This window comes from Mauremys mutica, chromosome 11 (assembly GCF_020497125.1).
Source record: "Mauremys mutica isolate MM-2020 ecotype Southern chromosome 11, ASM2049712v1, whole genome shotgun sequence".
Taxonomy (NCBI): Eukaryota; Metazoa; Chordata; order Testudines; family Geoemydidae; genus Mauremys; species Mauremys mutica.
Genome location: NC_059082.1, coordinates 48,368,187 through 48,387,992, shown reverse-complemented (window position 1 = coordinate 48,387,992; position 19,806 = coordinate 48,368,187). Strand labels below are relative to the sequence as shown.

The 19,806-nt window shown below is 47.5% G+C and overlaps 1 protein-coding gene across 4 annotated transcripts in view; it reads right to left on the bottom strand.

The window, feature by feature from the left end:
• Positions 1–19,806, bottom strand: part of IFT140 (intraflagellar transport 140) — a 243,719-nt gene that overhangs the window by 151,247 nt on the left and 72,666 nt on the right. For all 4 annotated transcript variants that reach the window (XM_044978903.1, XM_044978900.1, XM_044978902.1 and 1 more), the window contains 3 exons: positions 14,508–14,711; positions 13,911–13,983; positions 5,288–5,379 (listed from right to left, as the gene is read on the bottom strand). In XM_044978903.1, coding sequence (XP_044834838.1) covers positions 5,288–5,379; positions 13,911–13,983; positions 14,508–14,711 — 369 coding nt within the window. The remainder of the gene's footprint in view (positions 1–5,287; positions 5,380–13,910; positions 13,984–14,507; positions 14,712–19,806) is intronic.

Sequence of the window (19,806 nt, the reverse complement as noted above, 5' to 3'; positions counted from 1 at the left end):
CTGAAGGACCATAAGACCAAGGAAGATTTTGGACTGACGCTGAAGAATAAGTTTTCAGTACTACAGGATCGGTCTGAGGAAGAGGAAGACAGTGTACTCAACAGATGGCAGAAAGTGAGAGACACTTAGGTCAGTATGCCAGGAAGTGCTTGGAATTAAGAAACACCAGCAGAAAGAGTGGCTCACAGCAGAGACCTTGACTAAGATAGAAGACAGAAAGAAGAAGAAGGCAGCAGTCAACAACAGCAGGACTAGAGCAGCAAAGGCCAAAGCTCAAAAAGAGTATGCTGAAGACCACAGAGCAGTGAAGAGGAATATTAGGAAGGATAAGAGAGATTATGTGGATGGACTGGCAGCAGAAGCGGAGCAGGCAGCATACAGCGGCAACATGAAACAGCTGTACGATACTACCAAGCGACTGTCTGGAAAGTTCAGCAAGCCAGAACGTCCCGTTAAAGACAAGCAGGGAAAGTCTATAACAGGAATAGAACAACAGATGAACAGATGGGCGGAGCACTTTGAGGAACTCCTGAACAGACCAGCACCACCAAATCCACCAGACATCGACCCAGCCAACGAGGACCTCCCAATCAATTGCGATAAAACAACCAGAGATAAGATCAGAAAAGCCATCACCATGATGAAGAACAGGAAGGCGGCTGGACCTGACGACATCCCAGCAGAGGCCCTGAAAGTAGACCTGGATGCTTCAGTGGAAATGCTGTACCCCCCCTGTTTGAGAAGATATGGGAAGAAGAAGTGATTCCGGCAGACTGGAAAGAGGGATACCTCATCAAAATCCCCAAGAAAGGAGACCTCAGCAATTGTGCCAACTATAGAGGAATCACACTCCTGTCAGTGCCAGGGAAGGTTTTCAACCGAGTCCTCTTAGAGAGAATGAAGGATGCCGTCGATCCACAGCTACGAGATGAAAAGACGGTTACTCACCATTGTAACTGTTGTTCTTCGAGATGTGTTGCTCATATCCATTCCATGTAGGTGTACGCGCGCCGCGTGCACGTTCGTTGGAAGACTTTTACCCTAGCGACTCAGTGGGTCGGCTGGGCGCCCCCTGGAGTGGCGCCACCATGGCCGCGGATATATACCCCAGCCGACCCACCCACTCCTCAGTTCCTTCTTGCCGGCTAAGAAGGAACTTGCCCCACTTGCCGGCAGAGCATGCTGATTCGCTATGCGGAGTTGCAAGGCGCCCGCCGAGTATACTTTGCGGCCCAGGAGGTCCATCCTGGACTTTGGCGCGGGGGCCGGTTGACCATGGCGCTCTTTGTCATTAACAGACTGGACGAGGAGGGAGGAGGGTGCATGTAAAGATACTCATACCCCCTGGATGGCACCATATATTTTCGCTCGACCCCCTTAGCCATCGGTGGAATTGAAGCCGGCGATTGCCAAAGGGTATCTGCCTTGGCCTGGATCGTCTTAATGAACGGCAGAGCCACTCTCGTGGGTGCGTCCGCCGCCAGGATGCTGCACACAGGGTCTTCGACCTCTGGGACCTCCTCCACCTGCAGGTTGATATTCAGGGTAATCCGCCTAAGGAGGTCCTGATGGGAAGCAAGGTCGACTGGAGGTGGACTCGAGGATGACGCGCCCGCCACTGCCTCGTCCGGTGAAGAGGAGGACGAGACCCCGGGGGCCAGGACATCCGGCATCTGCTCCTCGAGCTGAGGTTCCTGCTCCGGAGGCACTGGGGAGGCGACTGGAGGAGGTAACTGGGCGTCCACGCCCGCTGGTGGAGGGCGACAAATTGTGGCCTCCGGGGCCCGATGGTCCAAAGAGGCGGCCCGTGACGGAGCAAGGGGAGCACCTTGGGCCTGATGGTACGCCCAAAGTGTCCAAAAAGGCCACTGCTGGTTACCCTGCGTTTCAGGATGCGGTTCCTGAAACAGGCCCTCTGGGACGTCCGCTTCCGGGTCTTGGGAGTAGTAGCTTCCCATGTGCGAGGAGGCTGACGGATGCCTGGAAGGCCATGGTGGAGCGGATAGGCCTTGAGCCGACGTCCCCACCGATCTGGTACTCTTCCGCACCGGGGAATGGTGCCGTGAGAAACTGCGGTGCCGAGAACGGAACCGGGATCTGCGACCGGCTCGGTGCCGGGAGATCAACCTGGACCTGGTGTATCAGCGTCGGGAGCGGCTTCTAGAAGAACGGTGCCGAGACCGGTGCTGAGACCTCGAGCGGTGCCGGGAGAAGTACAACGGCGACCGGGATCTAGAGCGGTGCCGCGAGTCCGACCGGCGCCGTGCTGAGGAGCGGTGCCGTGACTGTGAGCGACGGGAGGAGCGAGAACAGTGCCGGGACCTGGAACATCGGTAGGACTGTGACCGGGAGCGGTGCAGGGCGGAAGCGCTGGCGGAAGCAGGATGGATCAACGCTGGCTTCCCCATCCATTGGATAGCCCGCACCGACGGTGCCGGGGGCGGCGGCGGTGCCGCATCCGAGAGCACTATCAGGTCCTTTGCCACCTCGCAGACCTCCGGCGTAGAAGGCACCATCAACTCAACCACGGCAGGTGCCGGGGAGACAGGAGCCGGACTCAACGGGCCTTGGGGAGCCGGAGTTGACGGCAACGGCTCAGGCGGTAGCACGGTGGCTGCAGGCACCGTGCGGTGCAGTGGAGCCGTGCCCTCATGCCGCACCGCGGGCGGTGCTGGGGCGGCGGGGGTCTTAGAAATCTTCGCTCTAGGAGAGAGCGAGCGCCTCTGGCTTGACTTAGGCACTGATGACGTTCGGTGCTGAGAAGAAGCGGGTGCACCGGTGCGGCCCGGTGCCGAAGACGAACTCTTCGCGTCCGACGAAGGTGCACTCGGTGCCGAGGACGGAGGGGTTAGAGCTGCCTCCATGAGGAGCTGTTTCAGTCTAATGTCCCTCTCCTTCTTTTTGCGAGGCTTGAAAGACTTGCAAATCGCGCACTTAGAGGATAAGTGCGACTCCCCGAGGCATTTTAAACAGGAGTCATGCAGATCTCCTTTAGGCATCGGGTGATGGCAAGCCGAACACGGCTTGAATCCCAGGGAACTGGGCATGAGCGCCAGCCCCGGTGCGGGGAGGGCCAGAGCCCCGAACCCGACTAAATTTACTAAACTCTAATTTAACTACTTAAGAAACAACTAATACTAACTTTAAACTGATTTTTGAACTATATACACGAAAGCTATGAGAATGCTAGGGAGGTGAAGGTCAGCTAAGCTGCACTCCACTGTTCAAACGACCGACACGGGCGGTAAGAAGGAACTGAGGAGTGGGTGGGTCAGCTGGGGTATATATCCGCGGCCATGGTGGCGCCACTCCAGGGAGTGCCCAGCGGATCCACTGAGTTGCTAGGGTAAAAGTCTTCCGACGAATGTGCATGCGGCGCGTGTACACCTACATGGAATGGATATGAGCAATCACTCGAAGAAGAACAGGCAGGTTTCTGGCAGAACAGACCATGCACGGACCAGATAGCAATGCTCCGCATCATAGTCGAGCAGTCTATGGAGTGGAACTCCTCGTTGTACATCAACTTTGTTGACTATGAGAAAGTGTTCAATAGCGTGGATCGAGAGACCCTCTGGAAGCTCCTTCGGCACTATGGCATCCCAGCAAAGGTGGTCAACCTGATCAAGAACTCATAGGACGGTATACACTGTAGAGTGATCCATGGAGGGCAGCTCACAAACAGCTTCCAGGTGCGAACTGGAGTCAGACAAGGATGCTTGTTGTCACCACTTCTCTTTCTCCTCGTCATCGATTGGATTATGAAGACATCCACTTACGAGCGTAGGAACGGAATCCAGTGGACGTTGTGGACCCAGCTTGATGACCTGGACTTTGCCGACGACCTTGCACTCCTTTCGCACAGTAAACAGCAGATGCAAGAGAAGACCAATGTAGTGGCAGCCACGTCATCACAGGTTGGCCTCAACATCCACAAGGACAAGATCAAGATCCTTAGGATTAACTCCATCAGCAACGACCCAGTCACACTGAATGGAAGCCCCCTGGAAGAAGTGCAGTCCTTCACCTACCTAGGTAGCATCATCGACCAGCAGGGTGGCACAGACGCAGATATCAAAGTAAGGATTGGTAAGGCAAGAGCAGCCTTCTTACAGCTCAAGAACATCTGGAGCTCCAGAGAGTTGTCTTTGGCAATAAAAATTCGACTGTTCAACTCCAACGTGAAATCAGTCCTACTGTATGGAGCTGAAACCTGGAGGACAACCAAAACAACCATCAGGAAGATCCAAACCTTCATTAATAGCTGCCTCAGAAGGATTCTCCAGATCCGCTGGCCAGACACCATCAGTAACATCCACCTCTTGGAGAGGACCCGTCAACTCCCAGCAGAGGAAGAAATCAGAAGGAGAAGGTGGGGCTGGATAGGACATACACTACGCAAGCAGCCAACTAACATCACTAGACAGGCACTGCGGTGGAACCCCCAAGGCAAGCGGAAAAGAGGCCGTCCAAGAAACACCTGGCGACGCGACCTTCAGGCTGATAGCAAAAAAATGGGCTATACCTGGAACCAGCTAGAGCGAATGGCCCAGGATAGAGGACTCTGGAGATCTGTGGTTGGCGGCCCATACCCCGATTGGGGTGACGGGCATGAGTGAGTGACACAGAAATACTGACTGTAGAAGCACACACCATTTGCATGTATATTTATCCATTCTAGGCATGCAACTATATTTTACACATGCATTTACCTGCTTGTGCCCACATACTTTGATACATTTTAAAAACTCTGGCCCTTACAAAGTCCCTTTGTCTACTGTTGTTGTTTCTTATTATTTAGATTGTAGTAGTGCCCAAATATGCTAGGTGTTTTATAATATAGAAAATGACACAGGTCCTTCAGCCAAAACTTTTAATAGCACATTTTCCTTCCTATGCCAAGGGCAGAGGTGCTACATTTACTGAACCCCAATCTGTATTTTTTCAGCCATAAACACAGCACCTGACCTCTGTGAGGGATGAGAGATGACTGGGTAGTTTCAACCCTATATGTCACTGTCCTTGTCTGGTGAGTAAGAAAGGGGTTCTTGAATAATCAGTGGGGCCAGCACGCTATACCACAAGAACATATGCACCCCTATCTGGGTTTGGTTTGCCTCAGACACTGATCTGAGGAGAAACTAAGCAAGAAAAAACAGTGTGGGTTAACTACATGCAGCAGGGTAAACCCACTAAATAAGCTTCCTAGGCACTTTGAACCCAGCACTTCAGTAATGTATTATTAACTGTCCCATTGCTCCACCAGCCCTGGACCAGCAGTACTCACCTGCCAGGTGCGGACCTGAACCCGATTTGGCTCAACTGTGTAAATGCTTTCTTCATGCATAGCCAGCACTGGAGAATCACAGAGGAAAGAGCCTGGAACATTCACAAGAATACCATGATTAGAATAAACGGCTACATGCTATTAATCAAAGTAAAGCATTTTGTCCAGAAAGCATGCTCTTTCAGTCTAATTCATGAAGTGACTAGTCCCTACAGTGGTCTCAATAAAGCAGTGTGCATTGACAGCAGGTCATTTCCAACTCACAACAAATCTGTTCTTCAATCATTCTGTAGCACTTCCCAAAATCCCGCCCCTCCTTCTCCACCATCATTTGTCCCTTATGCTGGTTTCTCATCAGGAAGTACATCCAGAATATGAAATTATAACTCTAACAGAAGGCACTCCATAGGCTCTGTTCATATGTGAGGGGTGGAAGAGTAGGGGGAGGCAGAGAGAAGGAAATTGACCAGCCCCAGTTTTACGATCAGATGAGATGATTCACCCTTCCATGATTTTGCTACAATTGAGAAGTTGTAAATGAGGGTGTGACAGAATTGGAGGTGCTCTGGAACAATCTGTGAATATTGCATGTTGACTTGGCTATTGGGACAGTTACTGGTATGTTGATTTAGTAATAGAGAGGACTGTAAGGACAAAACAAACAAGAAGGGAAGAAGAAGAATAGCTCACAATAAGTCACTTCTCAGCAAACATCTGAAGGTTCTTTAGAGAAAATGCTTGAACTATTGGCCTTGAAGAGTCTACCCCCTGGCTCCAGTCAACTAATGCCTGGTCTACACTACGATTTTAGGTCGAATTTAGCAGCATTACCTTGATTTAAGCCTGGACCCATCCAAATGACAAAGCCCTTTTTTTCGACTTAAAGGGCTCTTTAAATCGATTTCTTTACTCCACCTCTGACAAGGGGATTAGTGCTGAAATCGGCCTTGCCAGGTTGAATCTGGGATAGTGTGGATGCAATTTGATGGCACTGGCCTCCGGGAGCTAACCCAGAGTGCTCCATTGTGACCGCTCTGGACAGCGCTCTCAACTCAGATGAACTGGCCAGGCAGACAGGAAAAGCCCGCGAACTTCTGAATCTCATTTCCTGTTTGGCCAGTGTGGCAAGGTGTAGGTGAGTGCAGATCTCATCAGCAGAGGTGACCATGATGGAGTCCCAGGATCTCAAAAGAGCTCTAGCATGGAGCTAACGGGAGGTACGGGATCTGCTCGCCATATGGGGAGACAAATCCATGCTAGCTGAACTCCGTTCCAGTAAACAAAATGCCAAAACATTAGAAAAACTCTCAAAGGGCATGAAGGACAGAGGCCATAACAGGGATGCACAGCAGTGATGCATGAAAATTAAGGAGCTAAGGCAAGCCTACCAAAAAAACAGAGAGGCAAATGTCCGCTCCAGATCAGAGCCCCGAACATGACGCTTCTATGAGGAGCTGCATGCCATGCTAGGGGGCGCAGCCACCACTATCCCAACCCTGTGCTTTGACTGCGTCAATGGAGAATCACGCAATACGGAAGTGGGTTTTGGGGACGAGGAAGATGATGAAGAGATTGATGACAACTCACAGCAAGGAAGCGGAGAAACCGGTTTCCCCAACAGCCAAGGTTTCTCACCCTGGACCTGGAGTCAGTAACCCCCGGACCCACCCAAGGCATGCTCCCGGACCCTGAAGGCGGAGAAGGGACCTCTGGTGAGTGTACCTTTGTAAATATTACACATGGTTTAAAAGCAAGCATGTTTAATGATTAATTTGCCCTGACATTCGCGGCCAGTACTGTTACTGGAAAAGTCTGTTAACATGTATGGGGATGGAGCAGAAATCCTCCAGGGACATCTCCATAAAGCTCTCCTGGATGTACTCCCAAAGCCTTTGCAAAAGGTTTCTGGGGAGGGCAGCCTTATTCCATCTGCCATGGTAGGACACTTTACCACACCAGGCCAGTAGCACGTAGTCGGGAATCATTACATAACAAAGTATGGCAGCGTATAGTCCCGGTGTTTGCTGGCATTCAAACAACATCCGTTCTTTATCTCGCTGTGTTATCCTCAGGAGAGTGATATCATTCATGGTCACCTGGTTGAAACAGGGTGCTTTTATTAAGGGGACATTCAGAGGTGCCCGTTCCTGCTCGGCTGTTTGGCTGTGGCTGAACAGAAATGTTCCCTGCTGTTAGCCACGCGGTGGGGGGAGAAGGGGTGAAGCGTGAGTGATCTCTCACACCAAACCGGCAGGCCCTCAATACAAGAGGCAAAATGCAACCTTGTAACGAAAGCACATGTGCTGTGTAATGTGAACAGCAAGGTTTAATGGGAAAGAGTGTACCCTTTGTTCTCTAAAATGTGTCTCCCTTTTCCTCCACCAGCTACAAATGTTTCTCCTTCGCAGAGGTTAGCGAAGATTAGAAGGCGGAAAAAAACGCACTCGGGATGAAATGTTCTCTGAGCTCCTGCTGTCCTCCCACACTGACAGAGCACAGCAGAATGCATGGAGGCAGACAATGTCAGAATGCAGGAAAGCACAATAGGCAAGAGTCGATGCTCAGGCTGCTGGAAGATCAAACTCATATGAGCCAGCGTATGGTTGAGCTGCAGGAAAGGCAGCAGGAGCAGAGACTGCTGCTACAGCCCCTGTGTAACCAACCGCCCTCCTCCCCAAATTCCATAGCCTCCTCACACAGACACCCAAGAACACGGTAGGGGGGCTCCGGCCACCCAGCCACTCCACCCCAGAGGATTGCCCAAGCAACAGAAGGCTGGCCTTCAATAAGTTTTAAAGTTTTTAAGTTTCAAAGTTTTAAAGTGAAGTGTGGCCTTGTCCTTCCATCTTTCCCCACCCCACCCTGTGCTTCCCTCCTTCCCCACCCCTCCCGGGCTACCTTGGCAGTTAGCCCCCTATTTGTGTGATGAATTAATAAAGAATGCATGCTTGTGAAGCAACAATGACTTTATTGCCTCTGCAAGCCGTGATCGAGGCGGGAGGGGAGGGCGGCTAGCTTACAGGGAAGTAGAGTGAACCAAGGGGGTAGGGGTTCATCAAGGAAAAACAAACAGAACTTTCACACCATAGCCTGGCCAGTCATGAAACTGGTTTTCAAAACTTCTCTGATGCGCACTGCATCCTGCTGTACTCTTCTAACTGCCGTGGTGTCTGGCTGTGCGTAATCAGCGGCCAGGTGATTTGCCTTAACCTCCCACCCCACCATAAACGTCTCCCCCTTACTCTCACAGATATTGTGGAGCACACAGTAAGCAGTAATAACAATGGGAATATTGGTTTCGCTGAGGTCTATCCGAGTCAGTAAACTGTGCCAGTGCGCTTCTAAACATCCAAATGCACATTCTACCACCATTCTGCACTTGCTCAGCCTATAGTTGAATAGCTCCTGACTACTATCCAGGCTGCCTGTGTACGGCTTCATGAGCCATGGCATTAAGGGAGAGGCTGGGTCCCCAAGGATAACTATAGGCATTTCAACAACCCCAACAGTTATTTTCTGGTCTGGGAAGAAAGTCCCTTCCTGCAGCTGTTGAAACAGACCAGAGTTCCTGAAGACGCGAGCGTCATGTACCTTTCCCGGCCATCCAACGTTGATGTTGGTGAAACATCCCTTGTGATCCACCAGTGTTTGCAGCACCATTGAAAAGTACCCTTTGCAGTTCATGTACTCACTGGCTTGGTGCTCCGGTGCCAAGATAGGGATATGGGTTCCGTCTATCGCCCCACCACAGTTAGGGAATCCCATTGCAGCAAAGCCATCCAATATGACCTGCACATTTCCCAGAGTCACTACCCTTGATATCAACGCACTTTGATTGCGTTGGCCACTTGGATCACAGCAGCCCGCACAGTAGATTGCCCACTGCAAATTGATGCCCGACTGACCGGTAGCTGTCTGGCGTTGCAAGCTTCCACAGGGCTATCGCCACTTGCTTCTCAACTGTGAGGGTTGCTCTCATCTTGATATTCTGATGCTTCAAGCCAGGGAAAAGCAAGTCACAAAGTTCCATGAAAGTGCCCTTATGCATGCGAAAGTTTCACAGCCACTGGGAATCGTCCCAGACCTGCAACACTATGCAGTCCCACCAGTCTGTGCTTGTTTCCCGGGCCCATAACTGGCATTCCACAGCATGAGCCTGCCCCATTAACACCATGATGTGCACATTGCCGGGGCCCGTGCTTTGTGAGAAGTCTATGTCCATGTCTATGTCCTCATCACTCTCGTCATCGCACTGCTGTCGCCTCCTCTCCTGGTTTTGCTTTGGCAGGTTCTGGTTCTGCATATACTCCAGGATAATGCGCGTGGTGTTTACAGTGCTCATAATTGCCACGGTGATCTGAGCGGGATCCATGATCCCAGTGCTATGGCTTCAGGGCTAAAAAAAGGCGTGAAACGGTTGTCTGCTCTGATGGAGGGAGGGGCGACTGACAACACGGCTTACAGGGAATTAAAGTCCACAAAGGGGGTGGCTTTGCATCAAGGAGAAACACAAACAACTGTCACACAGAATGGCCCCCTCAAGGATCAAACTCAAAACCCTGGGTTTAGCAGGCCGTGATTTCACGGAGGGAGGGAGGAAGCAAATGAATACAAAACAAATCAGGTCTATTTCTTGTTTTGATCCACTCCATCTATCTTTTACATCTTTAGGGTGGCTGCAGACGGTGCATTATGACTGCGAGCCATTGTCAGCTGCTGGGTGCTCGGCAGAAGGAGGCTGCACAGGCGCCCATGACTGACCTCACCAAGGTCGGTTAAAAGAGCACCCAGGAATATGACGACGACTACCAGTCGTAACGCACCATCTGCTACCAAAAGGCAAGGAGCTGCTGCTCTGTAACAATGCAGTCCCACGTCTGCCAGCACGCAGGAGACTTACGGTGACAGTCAGCTGTGCGGGTTCTATGCTTGCCGTGGTATGGTGTCTGCACAGGTAACCCAGGAAAAAAGGAACGAAACAATTGTCTGCCATTACTTTCACGGAGGGAGGGAGAGGGGGGCCTGACAACATTTACCCAGAACCACCTGCGACACTGTTTTTGCCCCATCAGGCATTGAGATCTCTCAATCCAGAATCCCAATGAGCAGCAGAGACCACGGGAACTGTGGGATAGCTACTCACAGCTACCCACAGTGCAACGCTCCGGAAGTCGACGCTAGCCTTGGTACTGTGGACGCAGTCCACCGACTTAATGCACTTAGAGCATTTTTTGTGGGGACACACACAATCGACTGCATAAAAACTATTTCTAAAGAACCGACTTCTATAAATTCAACCTAATTTCATAGCGTAGACATACCCTAAGGCTACTTTAGAATCAAAACACATTGATATACAAGTACATAGCCAATATTCATAACTTCAACTACAAAAGTGATATACACATACAGATAGCATAATTATAATCAACAAACCATAATCTTTCCATAGACACCTTACACAACAACCTTTGTACAATATTTGCTGCAAATATATAACAGTGGTTGCAACAATGATCTATACGGTCACAGGTTATGTCAGTAACGTAATGTCACAAGGGTTATTAAGATTTATTCTTTTTTCTTTAATACATTGTAAGTGAATTTAGTCCCCACGAAAATGAAAGATTAGTAGTACTTGTATGAAGCATAGCACAGCACTTCCACATAGCTCTTCCAACGCATCTCACCTAAGGTCAGGCATATAGCATGGTACTGAAGCCACACAAGTGACCATATAATTCTCCTCTTATCTTTAAGTTATCTGAATCTAAGCTTTAAAAATTAAAAACAAAATCAATACATTTTCCATTCTTTTGGTTGCAAATATTATCCAAATGTTTACCAGCGCAGTGGCATCTGTTCAAGTGTGCAGAGAACCCAAAACAGTAGCTGTAAGACTGTGCCTTTCAAATGGTGGTCTGTGGACCACTGGCGGTTCAGAGTTCTGGCTGGTGGTCTCTGCTAAGTGAAAAGTCACATTTTGCTGGTTCTACTTTCTTTTTTCCGCCCCCAACTGCTTCCATAAGCAACCAAGTGCCAACGGTTGTCTGCTCTGATGGAGGGAGGGGCGACTGACAACACGGCTTACAGGGAATTAAAGTCCACAAAGGGGGTGGCTTTGCATCAAGGAGAAACACAAACAACTGTCACACAGAATGGCCCCCTCAAGGATTGAATTCAAAACCCTGGGTTTAGCAGGCCGTGATTTCACGGAGGGAGGGAGGAAGCAAATGAATACAAAACAAATCGGGACTATTTCTTGTTTTGAGCCACTCCATCTATCTTTTACATCTTTAGGGTGGCAGCAGACAGTTCAGTTCGACTGCTAGCCATCGTCATCTCCTGGGTGCTGGGCAGAAGATGCTGTATTACGACAGCTAGCCATCATCACCTCTTGGCTGCTCGCCAGAAGACGGTGCAGTAGGACTACTAGCCATTGTCATCTCCTCGGTGCCTGGCAGAAGATGGGAATGACCTGGCTGAGTCACTCCCATGTCAGTCAGGCGCCCAACTGACCTCACCGAGGTCAGTTAAAAGAGCAACCAGGAGTATGACGACGATGGCTATCAGTCGTAACGCACCATCTGCTGCCAAAAGGCAATGAGCTGCTGCTGTGTAGCAATGCAGTCCCACGTCTGCCAGCACTCAGGAGACTTACAGTGACGGTCAGCTGTGTGGGCTCCATGCTTGACGTGGTATGGCGTCTGCACAGGTAACCCAGGAAAAAAGGTGCGAAACAATTGTCTGCCGTTGCTTTCACGGAGGGAGGAAGGGGGAGGGGGCGCGCGGGCTGACGACATGTACCCAGAATCACTTGCAACACTGTTTTTGCCCCATCAGGCATTGAGATCTCAACCCAGAATTCCAATGGGCGGCGGAGACTGCAGGAACTGTGGGATAGCTACCCACAGTGCAACGCTCCGGAAGTAGACGCTAGCCTCGGTACTGTGGACGCAGTCTGCCAACTTAAAGCACTTAGAGCCTTTTTTGTGGAGACACACACAATCGACTGTATAAAAATGATTTCTGAAAAACCGACTTCTATAAATTTGACCTAATTTCGTAGTGTAGACATACCCTTAGAGAATCACTTTTGACAGCATCATCCATGCCTGCGAATCAGACGATCAAAAGGATTAGAGCAGTTTAAAAAAATCTCTCTCCAGCGAGCAGGTAGTGGTTGGGGGAACTGTTTGCAGGGGACAGACTGACAAAGTTCCCACGAGGGTATCTGAAGAAGCTAGGCATGCCTAGCTCACCATCATAGGATGGTAGGGCTTTAGGTAAGACAGACATGCACGTAAACTGTCATTTTAAAATCCTGTTACTTTAAATGCTTTGTTCCTACTATTAAAATAAACAATACTTGGGCTTTTAAGAAGGCTGTTTGATCACACCCTCCCAAAGGGAGAAATCACAGGTACCAAACCCAGTTGGCCCTCTACTATTAGAAGGTGTTCAGTTACTATGGTGGAGAGCACAGTATAGGAACCTAAATAGAATAGGGTAAGCACAGTTCTTACACAGTGTACTGTACTGTAGCCAGGGCCCAGTCTTAAGAGAAGGAGAATTGTGGGATTTCACCTCAGGAGAGGTAAAGGCATGAGGCCTGCATGACACCTGATGCACTCAGACCATCAACGGGTCAGAGGTGCAGCTGGCCCTGTAACCATGACAGGGGACTTCTATGTCTGAACATTAATTTGCAATGAAACCATTCTGTGGGTTTCTGTGTATTTATTTTTAAAATCTAATCAATGAATTCTTATTAACCTAGTTCAGCTTCTTAGCACTAAACTAACTAGGAGCAGTGCCCAAGATAAGAGTGAAATGAAGTGATCAGAAGTGATGTCAACATATTTTGTGGTGGGTAGCAGGCATTATTTGTCAACACTGGCACATAAGTTTCCAGTTTCCCAGCACTCACATGCCTTAAAAGTATTGCTTTATAATATCATTAAAAATAAAGCCTTACATTTGTGTCACACTTGCAAATGCAATAAGGTCAGACTTTTATATATGATTTATTAAGAACTATGTTTCTGGAATGTGCTTCATAAGGGTCTGAGTTTCGTGTGGGTTATTTTAAACTGATTTAGCTTGGGTTTGTTTTGTTTTTAACCTGTGAATAAGGCATCTCAGAGATATAATCAAGCTACTCTAGCTCTCTTGTAGTTTCCATGCTATCAAGACCCCTAAGGGACTGGAAGTGTACATCATTTCTACTACAGGTCAGTTCCCCCCTTAGTACTACTCATGATACATATATAAGAATGTAGAGAGATTCAGGTATCAAACTGCACACTATATCCAGGGGTTTCAGCTAATGATTAGAGCAAAGGTCTGGGAGCCAGGATTTGAGTTCTGTTCTTGTCATTGACTCAGATGATCAAGGATCTGTCCACCTCTTTTATGCCTTATTTTCCTATTCTGTAAAATTGGAATACCAACCATTTCACAGGAGTGTTGTGAGGGCTAATTAGTGCTTGTAAAGTTCTGAAATGCAAAGTATGATTATTAAAGCTTAAGAGTTATCAGGAGTTCAGTGAACATATAATTTTGGGGGGATTCACCGCCCTCATACATGTTCTCCTGTGGGCTACCTCTTGTGAAGTCCTACCTGCATTTCGTAAAGTGGCTCCTGAGCATTCAAAGACAGTGACTTGCTTCCCATTCCAGAATACTACAGCATCCTGAAATAGCCACAGAGAAGTTACAAAGCAGTTACGTTTCTGCTGGAAACATGCATGAAATCCCTCAACGATTTGTAACTCATCTTAGTGCCAATCTACTAATTCTGCTAAAATCCTTTTCATACAAAATCCCATGTAAAGTCTATGCTATATTTATTTCTGTGCATGAACAAACAACAATGGAATAAACTTTCCATCACAGCCATCACCTTATACCTTCCTCTATATATTTACTGGGTTGTCCAATGCCCAGAGGTCACTAATCAGAGAGCTATTAATGAATAATTATGCTGCCTGGAAATCAGCTCCATTGGAATGCGCCTGTTGTAATAGTGATGCTATTTTCCATCAACAAACATATACTGCATAAGCAACTAAAATATAAGGAAGGGAGAATCTGAGAAGAGTTAGATAAATTATGGTGGAAAGCTTGGATTTCATCTCTGAAACAATTAAACCATATTAAGTGAGTGAATCTTCAGCAAGAAAAGAAACTGCGCACAACAGCTGAGGTGGTGAGTTACCTTAGTGGCAAATACTCCATTAATGTGCATATCAATGCGGAGGCTGTGCGTGGCTCCTGTACCAAAGAAGGTCACATTAAGCAGATTTGGGGACACTTGCACTACTGCCACCTGCTGGTGGAAATGAGATGACATAGCCTGCTCGCTGAGGATCACCACAGAGCTCATGTTGTTCACTGCCAGTAGGTTTTTCCTGGAGCCCCACTACACACAACAGAGAGGGAGAGAAAAATCCAGAACACTTTAATCAGCAATTTTTGAAACACTGTAATTCAGAGGGGCCTCAGTTACAGATAGTATCTCAGGGTGGGGGGCATGTATAGCATACATATGAATATTATCTCAAAATGAAATCCTAGTTTCTGAACTCAGGCATAGTCAAGAGGTTGCATATCCACCTGTACTTCTTCAGGGTATGCTATAACCATATTTTCACCCATACTCTTTCAGTACATGGAGGGGGTATGGATCAGCATTCATGTTGCACTCCCTGTCAGTACCCAGCTGGAGAAGCTAATGATCCAACCAGCAGACCAAATTCTGGTCATGTGCCACTTGAGGCATGTTGCACACACACTAAGAAGGGTACATGGAAGAACCTGTTTTAAACTGTTACCTCTTTTCATCCCATTCCCTTGCCACTATTACACCATCTTGCATTCAGTACTGTTAGAGAAAGATAAGGTACTCAACAAGATAGCTAATACTTTTTCCTATAAAATCAAGATGTGCATGTGAAGTTCTTTCCCATGACAAATTGTTTCTTCTTTGACTACCCACAGTGCTATCTGTAGTTTTCTTAAGATTTCACCTAGAGCTGGTTCAAATATTTTAGATGAAAAATGCAGTTTCAACCAAAAAACATTTCCCCCCAAGACTTAGATTGTAGGCAGCAGCAGTGGAGGATGAAGTAGCAGCAGCCGCCCTACTACACTTTAGCACAGTGGTCAGGGAACTCACCTGAGATGTGGAAGATCTGAGTTCACTTTCCCCTGTAGTGATGTGGAGAACAGATCGGAAAATTGCAGGAGAGTACAATGGACTATGGGATATTCTGGGGAAGGTCTTGCTCAATCTCTCCCATTGAAGTTTTTCCATTTTTTATAAACAGTCACTGGAGCAGGAACATGAACTTGGGTCTCCGATATTCTACCTGAGTGTCCCAACCACCAGGCTATAGAGTCACCCTCTCACTCACTCAGTCTTGTCTAATGACTATTCACAGTCATAATGAATGACTTTGAATTGCCACTATGAATATCTAGTCCTAATTTCACCTTCTTTTGCCAGCCATCTCAATCAATAGTGTATTTCAATTTCCCAAGCCATACAATACCCATCATGTGCACAAATGAAGAGATCTGAGAGCATTTTTCCCTATTGAGTCCCACTCTACTCCAACTAAATATTATTATTTAATATGGATTATCCCCCTCCCCCTTAAAAATATTAAGACCAGTCACACAAAAAAGTCTTTCATAAGCAATAACTGGGGAGAGTTCTATTGAATTTAATAGGGAAATCAGTTTCTACAAATAATCAACAGAATTTTATCAGAATTACTCCAAAAGCCTACATAATAAATAGGAAGGCTCTCCTTCTCTATTTTAAGCCATCATGTAGTGGGAACATAATTCTCTGCTGAGTTCTACAGACTGTCTCCAAAAAAACAAAAACAAAAACAAAACAACAAAAAGCCATAGGAAGCATACGTAACTGGCTTTGACCAAAACACAGCATAATGTTTTACGTCTATTGCTAAACAGATTCCCAGAGGGGAGAACACTGTCTTGGAGTCTTCTTTGAGGCCTCTTTGACCAATTTCATTTTGGATAGACAGAGAATTTTCAAGGAAGCACTCAAGTCCAAGATCGGACTGCTGAAGATAATACCCTTCAGCAGATCTCACAGCCAGTAAAGCCAGGAGTCTTCCCAAGGTAGAAGAGTCATTTGTTCACACTTGTCCATCACTGACACCTTCCGAATACTTCAGGCAGTTCTTTATACCAGTCAAATACAACACAAGAGCTTTGATGGTAAAATGTGTCAAGTGCCCAGTTCTGGGACCTTACTGCTTCACTATGGCCTTCATTTGTACTTTATTAACAGATAACCAAACTAGTTGACTGTATGGCTCACTTGGACCAGTTATTTAAATACCATTTAAGTTTTTGCAGGGTATAGTATCCCAGATAAGTTCAATGGGTTTGCTGTACATTAATAAACTATTATTTACATTATGGTAGCCCCCAAAGGCCCCATCCCCATTGTGCTAGGCATGTTATAAATCTGTAACAAAGAGATCATAGAATCATAGAACTTAAGATCAGAAGGGACCATTATGATCATCTAGTCTGACCTCCCGCAAGATGCAGGCCACAAAAGCTGACCCACCCACTCCTGAAATAATTCTCTCCCTTGACTCAGCTGTTGAAGTCCCCAAATCCTGATTTAAAGACTTCAAGTAGCAGATAATCCTCCAGCAAGCGACCCCTGCCCCATGCTGCGGAGGAAGGCGAAAAACCTCCAGGGCCACTGCCAATGTACCCTGGAGGAAAATTCCTTCCCGACCCCAAATATGGTGATCAGCTGAACCCCGAGCATGCGGGCAAGACTCACCAGCCAGACACTCAGGAAAAAGACTTTCAATATCCCAACATTGACCCTCGGTACTAATTACCAGTGGTCGTACGTTATTGACCTATTGACTAAATCACGTTATCCTATCAAACCATTCCCTCCATAAACTTATCAAGCTTAATCTTAAAGCCAGAGAGGTCCTTCGCCCCCACTGTTTCCCTCGGTAGGCTGTTCCAGAATTTCACTCCCCTGATGGTTAGAAACCTTCGTCTAATTTCAAGCCTAAACTTCCCGACTGCCAATTTATATCCATTTGTTCTCGTGTCCACATTAGTACTGAGCTGAAATAATTCCTCTCCCTCCCTGGTATTTATCCCTCTGATATATTTAAAGAGAGCAATCATATCTCCTCTCAACCTTCTTTTGGTTAAGGAAAACAAACCGAGCTCCTCAAGTCTCCTTTCATACGACAGGCTTTCTACTTTATCCTGCCAAACTTTGCAGCAGAAAATGATGATAAATTGTATACCATCTGGGACCATTAAACTGTCTCTAATTTGCGGTTACAGTAATATAAATATGATGATGATGATCAGGAAAGAAAACAAAGCTGTGGCGGCCATGTTAGGGACTCCAAAATCTGAGTGAATAGGACTTTTGTAGGTTATGCAAGACCTGACTCTGGGATGACTTGTGTAGTTATTCATTTTAATGAACAGATGGTAGCCTGTATATATATAGTTAAGACAGTAACTTGCTTGATTCCATATGCCCCTTTTTTCTAACTTTAGAGCCTGAAGTTTCTTATGTTTAGTCCCATCACATGAGACTTTTTTCCAGAAAGTTTGGGATGGCATTATCAAATTTGCATCAGCTTTCCATTACAAAAGATTTTTCTTACTTTCTTTGAAAAGTCATTTCTCAAAAACAGCTTAGCTCACAGGTTCCAGATTTGGTTTATTCTATGATCTCAATAAGACTTGATGTCTGACTATTCTTGGACAGTCTGGTGGACTTATTGTGGGGTTATTAACTACATTTCTTTGAAATGTATGATAATTCCATGAATGCTCCACAGCTATTACAGAGCTCCCAGGTTCCTTGTATGTGGGGCTTAGAAACTCTGTCAGAGTAGACACACCAAATGTATTAGGATAAATTGCAGAATTTATAAGTGCTGCAGAAGCAGAAGGCACTCTTGGGCTCCAGAAACTCTCTATCCTGCAGAACTTGTTACCTGAGACATGGTGAGTCTCCAAGACTCCTGCATTTTACTGAGATTTTTGAGCTACTGGTAGAACATTTTAATTATCATGTTTGTTTTTAACCATAACACTGAATTCAAAACATTTGAGATGTTTCTATGACTACACCATTCTAATAACATTGATTTAAATAGATCACAGATTTGGTTATAGTACAATTATAACCAAATCTGTGATCTGGAAAATAAGGCTAAATTATAGCTTTATTATTTTTCATTTTTATTTCTGAAGGTACTTGATTAACAGCACTGATTGACAGCTATCATACTATTATACTCCAACATAAATGAACTAGAGCAGTGGTTCTCAAACTGGGGTCTGCGAGGGTACTCCAGGGGGTCCACAAGTCATGTCCGGGCAGGGCCGGCGCTTCCATTAGGCGACCCTAGGCTGTTGCCTAGGGCGCCAGGATTCGGTGGGGGACATTTTGTGCACTCTCCACGGGGCGCACGGGAGCGTCCGGTTCCGCTCCTGTTGCGCCGCCGAAGAAGGACCTTCCGCTGACGTGCCGCGGAAAACAGCGGCAGGCAATTGAGCAGCTCAATGACTGCTGCTGTCGCCTGCGGCATTTCGGCGGAGGGTCCTTCTTCGGCTGCGCAATGGGAGTGGAACCAGAAGCTCCTGCGCGCCCCGTGGGGAGCGCACAAAATGCCGCCCTCCCGAATTCTGCCTAGGGTGCCAGAAATCCTGGTGCCGCTCCTGTGTCCGGGGCCACCAGCCCCGCTGATCAACCCCTCCCTCTCTCTCCCAGCGCCTCCTCCACGTTGCAGAACAGCTGTTCAGCAGTGTGCAGGAGGTGCTGGGAAGGAGGGGGAGGAGTGGGGATGGGGGGCACTCAGAGGAGGGAGTGGAAAGAGGCGGGGAAGATGAGAAGCAGAGGTGGAGTGGGGGTAAGCATGGGGTCTTGGGGGAAAGGGGTGGACTCATAGAATCATAGAATCTCAGAGTTGGAAGGGACCTCAGGAGGTCATCTAGTCCAACCCCCTGCTCAAAGCAGGACCAAACCCAACTAAATCATCCCAGCCAGGGCTTTGTCAAGCCTGACCTTAAAAACCTCTAAGGAAGGAGATTCCACCACCTCCCTAGGTAACCCATTCCAGTTCTTCACCACCCTACTAGTGAAAAAGTTTTTCCTAATATCCAACCTAAACCTCGCCCTCTGCAACTTGAGACCATTACTCCTTGTTCTGTCATCTTCTACCACTGAGAATAGTCTAGATCCATCCTCTTTGGAACCCCCTTTCAGGTAGTTGAAAGCAGCTATCAAATCCCCCCTCATTCTTCTCTTCTGCAGACTAGACAATCCCAGTTCCCTCAGCCTCTCCTCATAAGTCATGTGCTCTAGCCCCCTAATCATTTTTGTTGCCCTCCGCTGGACTCTCTCCAATTTATCCACATCCTTCTTGTAGTGTGGGGCCCAAAACTGGACACAGTACTCCAAATGAGGCCTCACC